This window comes from Nuphar pumila, chromosome 5 (genome assembly GCF_984573655.1).
Source record: "Nuphar pumila chromosome 5, dmNupPumi1.hap1.1, whole genome shotgun sequence".
NCBI classification, from domain to species: Eukaryota; Viridiplantae; Streptophyta; class Magnoliopsida; order Nymphaeales; family Nymphaeaceae; genus Nuphar; species Nuphar pumila.
In genome coordinates this window covers 48,992,570-49,007,836 of record NC_143253.1, presented here as the reverse complement: position 1 = coordinate 49,007,836, position 15,267 = coordinate 48,992,570, and the positions used below count along the sequence as shown (strand labels likewise).

The 15,267-nt window shown below is 35.2% G+C and overlaps 1 protein-coding gene across 1 annotated transcript; it reads right to left on the bottom strand.

Annotated features, from left to right (window-relative positions):
* Positions 1 to 344: 344 nt before the first annotated feature.
* On the bottom strand, positions 345 to 15,023 carry LOC149837544 (farnesyl pyrophosphate synthase-like). Its single transcript, XM_090007417.1, has 12 exons — positions 14,846 to 15,023; positions 13,367 to 13,391; positions 13,051 to 13,166; positions 12,826 to 12,912; positions 2,972 to 3,088; positions 2,792 to 2,880; positions 2,509 to 2,560; positions 1,420 to 1,515; positions 1,282 to 1,326; positions 1,074 to 1,163; positions 826 to 897; positions 345 to 598 (listed from the first exon to the last, which is right to left on the bottom strand). The coding sequence occupies exons 1-12, from the start codon at positions 14,972 to 14,974 to the stop codon at positions 470 to 472; spliced, it is 1,047 nt and encodes a 348-aa protein (XP_089863543.1). The 5' UTR covers positions 14,975 to 15,023; the 3' UTR covers positions 345 to 469.
* Between the last annotated feature and the right edge of the window lie 244 nt (positions 15,024 to 15,267).

Here is a 15,267-nt window from a genome sequence, read left to right as displayed (position 1 = left end):
GACAAGCTTCCATGAATATCTCAAAAATGCTTACTTATCAAGATTAAATTGAGCTTTCGGTTTTATCATATCTTTGTTGGCTATCAAATTCATCTTTTCTGTTCTTTTGAGAGGGCACTGATGGTGCATGATAAGGCTTCACTGATACTCCAAACCCTTGCAACACTCAGATAGAGGCGAGAGATGGGAGACACACACACACAAGAATAAGAGCAGGATGGGTGCATCAGAAACAGACTTGACCACCATCAAAATATGGGGCCAAGCCACTTGCCTATGGTTAACCCAGTTCCAACCAGGTTAAACCAGACATGCTAAGGGATGCGCATCAGCTTCACGGATACTAAAATCATCAATCAAAGCTTACCAATTACAAAAGACTAGAGGATAATTATTCTCAACATAGAGAAAAAAAAGGAAAAAAAAAAATCAAGAGCTACATTCTTTTTAATCACCATCTGTCCTGAACCTACTTCTGCCTCTTATAAATCTTGCCCAGGAAAGATTTCAGGATGTTCTGTACTAATTTACTTGGCTGGGCTTCAATGGAGGAGATGAGTTTCTCATAACTAGCACGTTCATACTCTGAGAAAACATTCTGCATCAAATCCAAACAAACAAATGAATACTGGTAGCATAAAAATGAAGACCTGAGACTTCAGGCACCATATTGTTCAGCGAAAAGATCCATTTTCCATGTGAAAATGGGCCTTTTCCCACCACGAAACTGCAGGAATACCACTACTGTAGAAGATCTCGAATGGCATGCCTTTTATATGAAAGACACGTCCAATGCAAGAACGGGTCCTAAGGTGTAAAGAGTACCTGAAGGTCAAGGTCCTTGTAAAGTTGCTTAACTCTTGCTACACAGGCAGGATCTTGCTTACCATAGCTTTCCTAAAGCACGACAGCAGCAAAGTGGTTAAGGAGGAACACAGCTAAACATCATCCGTAGAAACATTAATAATATAATAATAACAAAGTTAACTTTAAACTCGCAACAGAAATGAAGAAAAAGAAATGTTGAAAGTTAACTGCAAATTTGCAACACAAAGAAAAGGAAGTGTTCTTACAGATAGTAGTTTCACTTGGTTCGCATTGGCGTGCTCTAGTGCTTGGACAACCAACCAAGAGCACTTGAAATCTTCAATATCTGTCCCAATCTGACAATATGCAAGAATTAGATATTGTAGATCCATATGGACGAGGGCAGAAACTAGAGACGTCATATAAATCAGTTATCAAACACACGCAGAAGCATGAAAACATTCTAGAACTTACCTTACCAATCACTTCAGGATCACCAAAACAGTCAAGATAATCATCCTAAGTTAAGAATATGGATCAGTGTCCCCAGTTCACCAAAAGGAAAAATAAAAATATTGCAAAAAACATTATATGTGATCCTCTCCCCATCACCTGTACTTGAAAGTAGGTACCCATTTCAACAAGAATGTTCTTTACATCAACAAAAGATTCGAGATTTTCCCCTGACATAAGCAATGCGCATGCAACCTGCATATGAATAGCCTTATAAGAGAATCATATGAAAAAAGAAAGCATGCCTTGCCAGTCAGTGTGCTTTTAGAGGGCAGTCCAGTAAATGAATCAGTAGAGATTTCAAAATTTAAGGGACAGGATATGTGAAATGCATTCAACAAATTCTAGGATGGAAAAGCAAGGAGCTTAGATTCTCAGATGAAGAAAAGAGAGCATTTTTGCAATTCTTATAAGCTAATGAAATGACAAGCATATATAGTGTTTTTTGTCCACTTCCAACACAGTCATCTCCCTTTTTTCACCTGTCGCCAATCCCTACTCATCAGTCTATATGTTACGACATTATTGACTTTTTAGGGCTTCACTTGAGTAACACTATTACATTCACTTGTTTTAAAATACAAAAAAAGAAAAAAAAAACATTCCTGTAAATTTTTGAGGAATTAGATATAGTGAATTTGCGCAGACTGGTGTGCAGTCAGCATCTCAATCATAACCTGAGTAATGATAGTGATTAGTGACCAATGAGCATGATGCTAATATTCATAACAACCGTATAGTAGCAGTAACAGAGGGAATACACATAGTGAGAGGGAAAATATTTGCTACAATCATTTTCTTTTTTTCTTTTTTGCTTTTATAGTCAATCTGACCCCATGGATGTAATCTTCAACATGCTCGGATTAGTGGGATTGGCATTTGGATCACCAGATTTCAACATCGGAGCAAGATTTTCTGGAGATTGAAAAATCAATGGCCACAAATGTATCAAATTTTCCTGACTCAAGAAAATGGGTATTTCATCAAAAAAACATGATCCAATGGTTGATTCCTACTAAATCGAGCATGCTGAATGCATCTACAGCATTTTATTGGGTCAAAACAACTTGTATCATCAGATTCCAACTAGATTGCACATACAAATGATTGTAACAACACATATCAGAGCATCAGATTCATAAATCATGATAGCTAACATATTCTACTAAGATGAAATAGTTTACTTACAGGAAGGTAAAAAGAATAATATGCAGTTTTGAACTGAACAATGCGCTTGTAACTGCAACACCGTTTAATGATTGAATAAATCAGTGGCCACTAAAAGGTAATTCATTGAAGAGAACAGAAAATGAAAAAAACTGTAGAAACAAAGTAGTGCAAATTAAAATGAAACATGTTATCTAAGCTTCAAGTTTCTCAGCATTCTTCGAATGAGCAGTCCAGGCGCTACAACAGTAAAGTATTAAGCCAGCACAGTTTTGTGTAAAACGCTATCAAATTCCCCACATACACTGGCATTTTGTACTTGGAAAGATCTTTTTCTCCCTCATGTGTAGTTATCAAATCCATCATCTGACCTAAAGCTGTTTGGAATTCAACCTGGCAGCAAAATGTGGACCATCTAATCAATAGTCAAAATCAGTTACTCAACAAGATTATTTATCGAAAAGTAATGCAAAGATGCAGCTACCTCATTGAACAGATCCATGAGATCTACATAGTAAGTCTTATTTCTGAAATGCTTCTTCAAAATCCTACCGATATGGTTACGAAGGATAATTCCATCATTGACAGCAATCAAATCCACCTGTCACAAATATTCGAAAAGTGTTACACAAATATGTGGAGCTTGGAGAAGAAGAAAGAAAGAACAATGTTTTGGCTTCTCTAGCCCCAAGTTTCAATATAAATGAAAAAGCCAGCAAAATAAGTAAGGCTGGCAAATACACTTGCAGAATCTATAAAATATTTTTGTTTCATGATAAATAGTTGCACTTTGTTATCTGCACATGTTTGTATTCGTAAAGCCATAATACATACAAATCATAATTACTGCTGTCTATCACCAATTTCTTTTGAATTAATCATATATCTTTAGGAAACATTTCATAAGAACAATGTTTTGGTTTCTCTAGCCCCAAGGTTCAATATAAACGAAAAAGCAGCATCCCTAAAATCATTTTGTGTTTCATGATAAATGGTTGCACTTTGTTATCTGCACATGTTTGTATTCATAAACAATAATACATATGTCATAATCACTACTATCAGTGTCACCAATTTCTTTGGAAATAATCATACTTTTGGGAATTTTTTCAAGAGGACAAAGGCAACTATTGAAGGAAAATAGGCAAAGTAAAAAAGCAAAAGGACAAAAAGTAGAAAAAATTGAACATTATAAAACATAAGAATTTGGAAAACATGGTTTCAGTTAAGTTGAATACTTCTCAGATATTGATATTTTCTAAAATTTGATAGAATATCCTTGGTGTTGTTATATGAAAATCTCATGTTAATATATATTTTTTCAATAATGTTGGAAATATTTGTGATATATATATATATTCAGAAAATTTTAAAACATTTTCATTAAAGGTAATCTATTGAGAAATCCAAAGCAGTGGAACTGAATGACCAAGTAGCCAAAGCTAAACTTCTAGTGGCCCTCATTTGTTTGACAGCTACCAAATGTTATCCACAAAACCTTTCAAGATAAATAGTCTTGTGCACTTTCAAACATGTATCAGCAGCAAATTTCATCGCTGTGTACATTGATTCGTTGTTTGAGACAATGGCTTAGACAGAATTTGAAGATTGAGTCCAAAGCCATATCAAGAGCAAGAAAGGTCTAAAGAGAGAAACACAAAAGAATAAAGAAGATAGAAAAAATCTTCACTAGAAAGAATGAGAGAATACAAACCTCTTTAAAAGGAGATGTGCTCTTAGTTACACTACAAGACAAAACTTGTTTACTCTACAACCAACTGAGGTAAAAACACAAAGATACCCCTATAAACAAAGATATGTACACTAATATGGGGTAGCACAAAAGAAACATGAAAAACTATATTACATTTCAACACTCATCCTCAAACTTGGGATGATGCTAATGGAATCATTCCAAGTTTGGAAAGAAATGTTCTAAAGTGAGGAGAGAGACTATTGGTGAACACATCAGCTACTTGCTCTTTGGTTCCCACATGTGAAAGTGAGATGATTTCATCCTCATAAGCACGTCTGGTAAAATGACAATCAATTTCTCTGTGTTTTGCCCTCTCATGAAAATCAGGATTTGTGGCAATGTGAATTGCACTCATGTTGTCGCAATAGAGAGGAGTCTCCTCACCAATGTCTACACCAAGATCTTTCAATAGCCATCTGATCCATATAAGTTTTGTTGTTACCTGTGCCATTGCCCTATACTCAACTTCAGTTGTAAATAAGGCTACTCTTTGTTATTTCCTGCTCTTCCATGAAATCAATGAACTTCCAAGAAACACAAAAAACCCAGAAGTAGATAATATATCTTTGGTGGATCCTCCAAAATCAACATCACAATATGCTCTAAGTTCACATGACGTAGATGAGGAGAAAAACATACCATATTGCATCGTGTCTTTGATATATCTAACCTTAGCACTTTTTTCAGATATGTTGATCTTGGAGAGCTCATAAACTGACTAACAATATGTACAAGATAAGAAATGTTTGGCCTTATAATGGTTAGATAAATCAAACTCCCAACCAATTGTCTATATATTATAGGGTCTTCTAATATCTCCTCACCCAAAGCTCTTAGTTTTGCATTTGCCTCCATAGGAGAATCCACTCTTTTTGTATCCTTAGCAAGCCTTGCTTTTGTTACCAATTTTGTGGCATATTTATGTTGTGCCAAATAGATCTCATGCCTTGAGTAAGCAACTTCAAGGCCAAAAAAGTTTTACAAATTTCCCAAATCCTTCATTTTAAATATTCTGACTAGCTTTTCTTGTCTCTGTAATCTATTGAACATCATCACCTATAACAACCATGTCATTCACATATAAGAGAAGTATACATTTTCCATGACATGATGATGAAACAAATAGAGTTGGATCATAATGACTCAGTTAAAAACCCAATGATCTCACAACTGAGCTAAATTTCTCAAACCATGCTCTTGGAGCTTGCTTGAGTCCATACAAAGCTCTTTTTAGCTTGCATACTCTCCATTCTCAATCAAAATATCATTGAGGAAGAGCCATATAAACTTCTTCGTCTAAATCCCCAATCAAGAATCTACTTTTCACATCCAATTGCCATAATTTTCATCCTTTAAGAGCGGCAAGGAGAGTTCTAAAGGAGGTCATATGTGCTACCATACCGCAGACTGTAACCTTTGGCAACTAATCTTGTTGTGTATCTTTCCAATAAGCCATTTACCTTGGTTTTAATCTTGTAAACCCATTTGCACCCTACTACATTCTTTCTAGGTGGTAGTTTCAGAAACTCTCAAGTTTGTATTCTTTCCTATGCATCTAACTCTTCAGCCATTGCTCTTTTCCATTCCTCTTGAGAAGCTGCCTCATCAAAAGAATTTGGCTCAACATAGGAATGAATAAGAGTTATGAATGCAAGATGTTTTGGAGAAAATAATTCATATGAAACAAAACAAGTGGGAGGAACAGAAACACAGGAACTACAACGTACCTGAGGAAGAGGAGAGGAAATAACTTGAATTGTATCAACAGAATCAAGTGGAAGTGGATCAGGATTGGCCTCTAAAGATTCAACCTCATCATGCTCTATCCTCTCAAGAAAGGGTACAATTACAACTCCTTGTCTCCTTTGATAAACTTGTTCAAATCTTAAGAGATCCTTGATTACTATCTTAAGTATTCACTACTACTCTATTTCCTTCTTTCTCATGATAGAACATCAGAAAGGATATATCTTTTTCTCCTTTCCCTCCATCATCAGCCTGCTCAAAATATGAAACATGTTCCAAGAACTCAACATGTCTAGAAATCCAAATTCTTTTCTCAACATGATCATAACACTTGTATCCCTTTTGTCCCTCAGGGGAACCTAAGAAGTAACACTTCACAACTTGAGGAGACCTATATCTATCAGGAAACATCACATAACATGTACTCCAAAAAAGGTAGAGGACGTAGTATCAATATCCAGATGCTACCACACAGAGAAATGATGCCAATCATATGTGGATCCAGATGCTTTCTTAAACAAGAAAAAACAACAGCAATTTGCTGAAATCTCAGAAGAATCATCTTCTAAGAAACCTTCAATGAAGGAGGTTGTTCAAGAATCAACGACCGAACAGTTTTACAAAGAGAATGATACATTTGAGGTAATCATCTACCTAGATAATTTGAATATCCAATGGATGAATGACCCATGGTTCATTCATCAAAAATATTTTGACAATTTAAGCTATGCTTATCCGACTGACAAATGGAGGTCATTCATGGAATCACTCTTGATTCTACGAGAATCGGTAGACATCCATCACTACCATCATAATAGTAATCACTATAACCATATTAATTATAGTAAATGTGCTATTAACAAGATCCACTCTCCACAAGAATGGGGACTTGACCCTAGTAACAGAAAACAGTTCAAAATAAAAGAACAAGTAATCTCATTCAATTATTGGGATTACATAAATGCATTCTAGTGGGCATTTTACTATGAGAATCCCAAAAAGAAACACTTGGTTTTTCCACTTTAATCCAGATGTGCTTCCAAAAGCCATACCAGGATGGTTTTATAAATGGTTGTCTAAATTTGGACCCAACTTGGACATCTTTCCAAGAGAAATTGGAAACATATATGAAAAATGGATTGTCAAACATCCAATCATTTCCAAAATTAATGACCATGAAATAATTAAAGGTCAATATCCGATGATATTCTCTATCGAATTCCAAATTCCATGGATATGGAAATGGATAGTGACTACTGAATTTGATGAATTGCATATCCTAGTATTAAAAAGGAATTTCTTTTATAAATGGTGGGTAGATTTCCAAGAAGAAAAATTGAAGGAAACTATAAACACCATAAATCAAACAATTATTAGCCACACCAGCATGAAATCTCATGTTCCGACATCATCAAAATCTAATGAAAATAATTTTATGAAAAAATAAGAGAAATGTTTTTCAAGAAATTCCCACAAGCATCGAAGACTAAAATTATGGTCACATGTATGAACTATATGAAAACCAAATTTTAAAATCTTTCAACTTCATAGGAAATACTATCATGAAATCAGCATCAAGTTCTAAAAGCTCCCGAAAATCAAAAGAAAATGATGAAACAGATAGAGAAAACCAATACCCTATCCTTGCAGGAGAATCGCAGGATCTAGATGAAGAAATTCCTTCAGAAAATCCCATGACAGCAGATATTTGGGATTCAACGAAAGTGATAAGGGAAAAAGGCCAATGAATTAAGCTATCGTAAGCAGAATTATTACTGACATGTCATAACCACAATCAACATTAAGTCAAAAGACGAAGGAATTCACTTTATCAAAAAAAGACAATCGGATCTGCCAGCATATTAATAATGCTCGACAAAGAATTTACTTTATCAAAAGGTACATCAATTTTTGACGATAAAAGACAAATGAATCAACTTTAATAAAGTAAAAAGTAATACGGCAAAAAGACATGTGTCGATGGGTCCCACATGTCATACTCATCGTGTCTCGAGATTTTCTTTTTACTATTCACTTTATTAAAGACTTTTTGTTGAGTTATAAATATTGTTTACTTTTTACTATTCAATTAGTGCATTGGTCGTACACCGACAACAAGCGTCATTATTGTACCTTTATATTATTTGTTATAGTATGTCGACCACTATGGACTTTATGTCGGTCATTTATCACTCTTTGCTAGCGATGTGTCACCTTTTACTTTTGAATTTTTTTTGTGCACCTTTTTTTTGTTTTTTATATGCATTATCCACGCTTTTGAATTATTGTCCGACGAATCTCAAAAATTATTTGAAATCCGCCTATAATGTATGCTTTCATCTGAACTGAGGACTTCATTTGGTAAAAAATAATTTTCTTTTTTGCCACAGCGTCAACTCTCTCTCTCTTATTTAACTTTGTCAGTCGTCCACCTTCCGTCTGCTAGTCGTCTACCAGTTTGGACTGTAAGTAGTACAATTTTGTTTAGTAATAAGGACACATCCCTCACTACTTAGCCAGCCATAAATGGGCTTTAATACCAAAAATTCAAATCAAAACAAAACAAAGTTGGACTACTGACAATCCAAAGTGGCAGACGACTAGTAGACGAAAAGTGGATGATCGAAAGAGTAAGAGAGAGAAGAAAGAAGATGGTCGACACTCCGATGAAAAGGAAAATTTTATTTCATCAAATAAAAACCTCCATTCAAATGATCATGGGACTCTTATATAGGCATACAATCTAGGCAGATTTCAAATAATTTTTGAGATTTGTCGTACAATAATTCAAAAGTGTAGACAACACATAAAAAACGAAAAAGAAAAAGGTGCCTAGTGATAAAGCACTGAAAATCAACAGTAAAAGGCGACAGGTCACCAGAAAACAGTGATAGATGGATGACATAAAGTACAGAGTTGCAAACATAATGTAGCAAATAGTAAAAAGGTAAAATAATGATGCTCTCTGTCAGTGTACGAATGACAACACATTAGAATGAATAGTAAAAAGCACAAAATAATTACAACACGACAAAAAAGTCTTTAATAAAGTGAATAGTGAAAAGGAAATCTTAAGACACATCGAGTGCGACATGTGAGCCCCATCAACACGTGTCTTTTTGTCCTTTATTACTTTTTACTTTATTAAAGTTGATTATCTTGTCTTTTATCGTCAAAAATTAACACGCCTTTTGATAAAATAAATTCTTTGTCAAGCAATTATTGATGCCATGGCAGATTCGATTGTAGTATGTGTTGATTGTCGTTTTGACAACAATAATTTTGCCTTAAGAAAGATTAATAACGGCGTAATTCATTAATGTCTTTTCCTTTTCACTGAAAATATTAATAATTGAATCCCAAATATTTGTTGTTGTGAGATCTTCTGAAGAAATTTTTTCATCAGGATCATGTGATTCTCTTGCTAGGACAGACTATTGGTTTTCTCTATCTGTTTCATCATCTTTTAATTTTTTAGAGCTTTTAGAACTTGATGTCGATTTCATGGTAGTATCTCTCCGAAAGTTGAAAGATTGCAGAAATTGGTTTTTCATATAGTCCATACATTTGACCATAATTTCATTCTCCAACGATTGCGAAAATTTCTTGGAAAACATTTTTTTATTTTTTTCATAAAATTAATTTTATCGAATTTTGATGATGTCAGGACATGAGATTTCATATTGGTGTGGCTAATGATTGTTTGATTTATAGCGTTTATAGTTTCCTTAAAATTCTTTTTTGGGAAACCTATCCACCATTTAGTTTTTTCTACCATCAATTTTTGTCTCATTTGAATCAGAGTAGGAAGAGAAGACCTATGGAGAATTCCATTCCTCACACTATCAAATTCAGAGCACATTGCCATAAGCAAATCCATAACTTGTTGGTCCTTGACCTCTACTTCAAGCTTCTTACAATCACCACACTTCCGTATACTTTGTGCATTTTACATTTGAAAGCATAGGAGTAAGAGCATCCCAGAGTTGTTGAAACTTGGCATAGAAGTTCTGAATTGATTCACCCTCTTGCCTGGCTTTAAGATCTTAAGACAATTGGTACCTATGAGCTCAATTAAATTTGCTCGTACACTTGATTCAAATACTCCCAACATTACCTTGCTTCTTCAAACTTCACAATGTTCAAGGCAATATTTTGCTCCACCGAGCTTAGGAGCCATGACTTAACTTTTGCATTGCCTCTATCCCACTCTTTAAAAGCCTTATCGAAATCTTCATCATTACTTTTAGACTTCCTCTTTGAACCATCTAGATAGCCTCCATAACCAAGCCCCTTCACAACTGTTCTTACATACTCAGCGCAATATGCATAGTTAGTTTCATCCAGCTTAATAGGAATAATATGTACTGCCTCCTCCATACTACTACAATCCCGCAAACTACAAACCAGCCTGCACACAACACAAATTCACAGCAGAGACAAAACCAAATATGATTTACAGCAGTATATACTACCAAGAATCACACTAGACACCCAAATATTAGTTCTGCAGTATATAACCAACCAGCCAGTACAAGCAATCAGCACAAAAGGTTCAAGCAAGGGCCCCAAATCAATACTCCACATACCCAAAAGAGCATAACAGAACTATTGCTATGCTGTAACACATATGCAACAGTCAAATACACACAGACTATTCAACAGGATACAAGAAGTCAAGAACCACAAGAAATCAGGTTACCGCCCCTTACCACCTATCACGATTCTTGATAAAACTTCACCAAAATCAATGACAACCCCAAGAAAACTATACCAGCATGCTTCTTAGACAAAAACGACACCAGATATGCCAAACCCAAACATCAAAGCATATCGATAAGCTCTACAGAATCAAAATCTTCAAATCTGACCTCTAGACTGTCGATATCCAGAAATGCTTACAAAAATCATATAAAGTCATCTCAGATGAAGCCAATTCTTGATTCTAAAATCTTATAAATTTGAGATTTAGTGCACCCCCAACTTAAATCATCAAAACCCAAAACTTTGAATTCGAGTCTGCTGACATCAGCTCCTCTGTGCATGAGTTTCAAAGTAGGGGCTAACTCAACAGCAATGAAGCTTCCTTCTACCTCCCTTCACTCAGCAACAATCTTCTCGCTTGAGCTATGGCTCTAATACCATATCAAGAGCAAGAGAGGTCTCACGAGAGAAACACAAAAGAATGAAGAAGATATCAAAAATGCTTCATTAGAAAGAATGAAAGATTACAACCGCTTTAAGGGGAGACGTGCTCTTAGTTTCAGTAAAGGACAAAACTTGTTGACTCTACAACCAACTGAGGTAAAAATACAAAGATACCCTTATAAATAAAGATATGTACACTAATATGGGGTAGCACAAAAGAAACATGAAAAAATATATTACATTTCAACATTCTAATACAAATAAAAATCAGAAGGGTCTATTGGTAAATAATCTTTCACCATCCATATTGTCTGCAAGCTCAAAAGGGATGCTTTGGGCTTGAGCTGAGGTTAATACTCAAATCCATCCTAAGGGGCATGTATGCGTGCATGCACACACCAAAGGAAAACAGAGATTTCATAAGCACATAAATAGCCTTTAAATGCACCACCAGTTGTTTTCATGGCCAGGAATTGAATGACTTGTTATGTATAAACCTATTCTCTAAGTAACAGAAAACAAAGATGCACTTTGTTTAGGAATGTCATGCTTACTGATTTATAAGATACCTTTTCCAAAACACTGTTGTGCTAAAAATAGATTGAGGTTGTGAATAATTGTGTGAATCAACTATCAATTTGAGAGTGAATGTCGGCACCATTATCATGATTCATGGGAAAGGATTAAAACACCATCAAGTATTGAGGTTCTCACTCCTACAGGACTCGAAGTTCATATAAATCGAAGGGAGAGCTGCCTTTTCTTTTACGCTGGATCCACTAATTCTGCCATCTAGATCATATTATAAAGCAAGACAAGGTTATGTCTTGCATCAATCTGGTAAATAAACTTTTATTTATTGATTTCTTTTTTAATTCCAACAATTCAAGGGAAAAAGAAAAAGGAATTACTGCTTTTGGTTATTGCATAGGAGTTTACTGTGCTCCAAACATTTTACAACAGTGGAGGATATTTCATGCTAAACGCTATGTGTCCTTCAGAAACCAGAAAATATATACTATATCATGTCAAAGACAACATAAGCGTACATTTTCCTGTCAACCTATAGACATTGAGATTCACCAAAATTTTCCTGCCAACTACATGATCCACCCACTTCATATCACACAAGTGTTTAATGATCACTCTATAAATTAAGGCCCATTGTGTTCAATGCCTTCCAAAAAAAAGAAAACCTAGCCAATAAAGGAGCAGCATCACTGAAGATTCTAGGATGTTTGCTTTATTTGTTTGTATCAAACAACTGGTCCTTACAGACTCTTTTCAGTTGCAGAACCGAGTCTACTGTGTTTCTCACAACGAAGTCATTTCTTAGTTTTATGTAGTTAAGAATTGATAAAACAAAAAGTTTACAAATCTGCTAACCAGAAAATGATAATCAGAGATGAGATAGTTTCACATGTAGTTATTTTATTATTGATAAGTTGAGGAATACCGTTCCAGAACAAGTGCAAGTCGCTGTTTGAGAAACTACAAGGAATCATGTCAACGCATAAGTTATCTGAATTAGAAAAGAAGAGAACAATAATTATGTAAACACTACTACAATAAAGGAAATAAGAATATATTCCAAATACAAAGTATTATCAATACTAAAACATCCAATGAAGGGTAAGGTGAATATACAAGTCAAAGGTACAGCTAAGGATCTTTTAAATAGAATGCACCTTAGGCAAACGGAACCAACATGGCTGGCCACGTCGTGTGTGTGAATTGTCCATAATATCATCCAGCACAAGGAAATACGCTTGTAGCTGCAGGTTCAAGAAGATCTTAGCTGCCAAGCATATAACAAGCCAAAAAACAATAGTAGTAGAATAACATTGATACCACTTTGAAAGAAATCATTAACAGCTCAATCAGAAAATTGCCAAATAAACACATAAGTTTACCCATTCAATGCACCAACCAAGAGCACATCCAAGGAAGACTTCCTCTTCACTTAAATCATTTCCTTCTCTCAACAATTTGTAGCTATCAATCACAGATATTCCTCGATTCAGCTTTCCTGAAAAAAAAACAATGTTATGGTTAAAGAAATTTCTATTACAGAACAGTGCTATTTAGTGGTGTAAATCCATAGCCAGGTTAAAAGGACAACGCAGTAGACAGCCATTCTGAACAGATAAATGGTAATGAACTCAAAGAGAAAGGACCAAATTCCACTTCTGTAACAAAATCAAAGAAATAAAGTCAGTCAATTTCCACCTCCTGGCACGTTGTAATCGAGCATCTGCAAGAAGAGAAATCAAACAACAAAAACGAGATCAATTGGGGCTTAATTGGAGAACTACTTAACCTTAAGCAAATAACGATGATCAAAGCTAGCACACAATGATTTAGCATTAACAGAACTACACATACACAATCCACCATCCAATTCAACTCATAAACTCAGGACATATGTAAACAGAAAACACTGCACATATCAGGGCATCTTACAAAACACTTTTTTTTGCATGCTTATTGTTACTCCTCAGTGCATTAACAAAATAACAGACTAGATACTAAGTGGGTGGCATTCCAGAAAAAACTAACAAACGAGATCAGAACTGAATTCTTCATATTATTATATTGTCATGAATGCTGGAAAATTCAATTAGTTGTATCCATATGACATACATGGTTGCTTATTCAAGAAATATTCCTAATTTTGTTTTCAGTTATTTTCCACCAAAAAATTAGAGATAGAAAACAAGCTCAAGCTCAGTAACATAAAGTTTTGAAAGATAAAGTAGTAAAGTAAACAACAGACTCCTCAATTCAGCACGAACTTTCTAAAATTTAACCTTATTATAAATCTTTCGAGCAACAATTTCTTATTAAAAAAAACATCCATTGCCTGTCTAGAACTTCTACACATAGGGATCAAAGAGAATATAAAGACAATTACGGAACTAATAGAACTCTTAAATCAAAAAATAATTTTACAGAAATGACGAAATTTTAGATACTATGGTTGTTTATAAAAGAATAGGACTACAATTGCTTTTCTATTTATATCGACCTTCAAAATACAGAAAAGGTGAATAACAGAAACAAAATCGAGACTAAAAATCCTTCGAAAATCATGAAATCTTCATGGACTCGTCTGCAACTGAAAACCGAGGCCATGCGCGCGCACTCACACTCAAACTAAAAATCCGTAAAACGATAACTCAGGTGCTACTAAGCAACACACATAGGCATGCAAGAAAACACAGATTTGTTTTAGAAAAGTACATTGAGAAATGAGTAAAGATGTAGAGCTCAAAATGTCCTTCGGACCCCAAGTAAGGATACTATAATTTCAATCACTTGAAATAAGAGTAGAAAGAGGGAAATGTTACGGGAAAAGGAAAATCTTTAATTTTCCAGAAGAACTTTAAGCATTACAAATGAACAAGTATAAGTTTCCTTCTTCAAAGTCCGATTCTCCATATTTTAACTAAATTTGGGAAATAGCAAGCATCTCTAACCACAAAACAAGGAAAAACCAAAAAAGGCCATATTTTTTCTCCCTCGTTGCAGAACGTTTACAGAGGGGACTCGTGAACGGAAAAAAATGCGAGCATAATGAATTTTGGATCCAAATTTTCCGAGAACTTTCCGGAAATCCATAAGAATTCCGTCCGATCTCCCAAAACCAAACAAATGAAGCCGCTCAGCGTGATATAAACATCGACATTTTTCTCGATGGTTTCTTACCTTCTCTATCCACTGGCGAGCGTCTTCCGTGTAGTCGAACGCCGGATCTTGGAGGAGTTCCTCCTTCAGGCGGCTGTACACATCCAGGAAAACGAGCTTCAGATCGCCGGAGCTCCCGTTCGTCGCCATCCACAGAGAGAGAGAGAGAGAGAGAGAGAGAGAGATTTGTGAAAAGTAGAGAGAGAGGGAGGGGTTCTCCCCGGTTTAAAGGCAGTTTCGGTCTACCGATTTGACGAAACTACCCTTCCGATTTCTCTTTTTACGTCTGATTGACATGGGCGGTTCGAATTAGAATATTGCGTAAAAGAAAAACCTGGTTTTGTAATTTACTGGGTTCGAGGGCATGGGCTGACGTCATCTCGTGAAATTGACCTTGAGGTTCTCCAGTGTCCTTTATTACAGAATCATGTATACTATGGTAA

Coding starts and splice junctions, on each gene's coding strand:
- LOC149837544 (XM_090007417.1), bottom strand. CDS start 14,974: ATGGCGACGAACGGGAGCTCCGGCGATCTGAAGCTCGTTTTCCTGGAT. Junction 2,881..2,971: donor TCATGGATCTGTTCAATGAG/GTAGCTGCATCT, acceptor TTTTGCTGCCAG/GTTGAATTCCAAACAGCTTT. Junction 2,561..2,791: donor TCCAAGTACAAAATGCCAGT/GTATGTGGGGAA, acceptor ACGGTGTTGCAG/TTACAAGCGCATTGTTCAGT.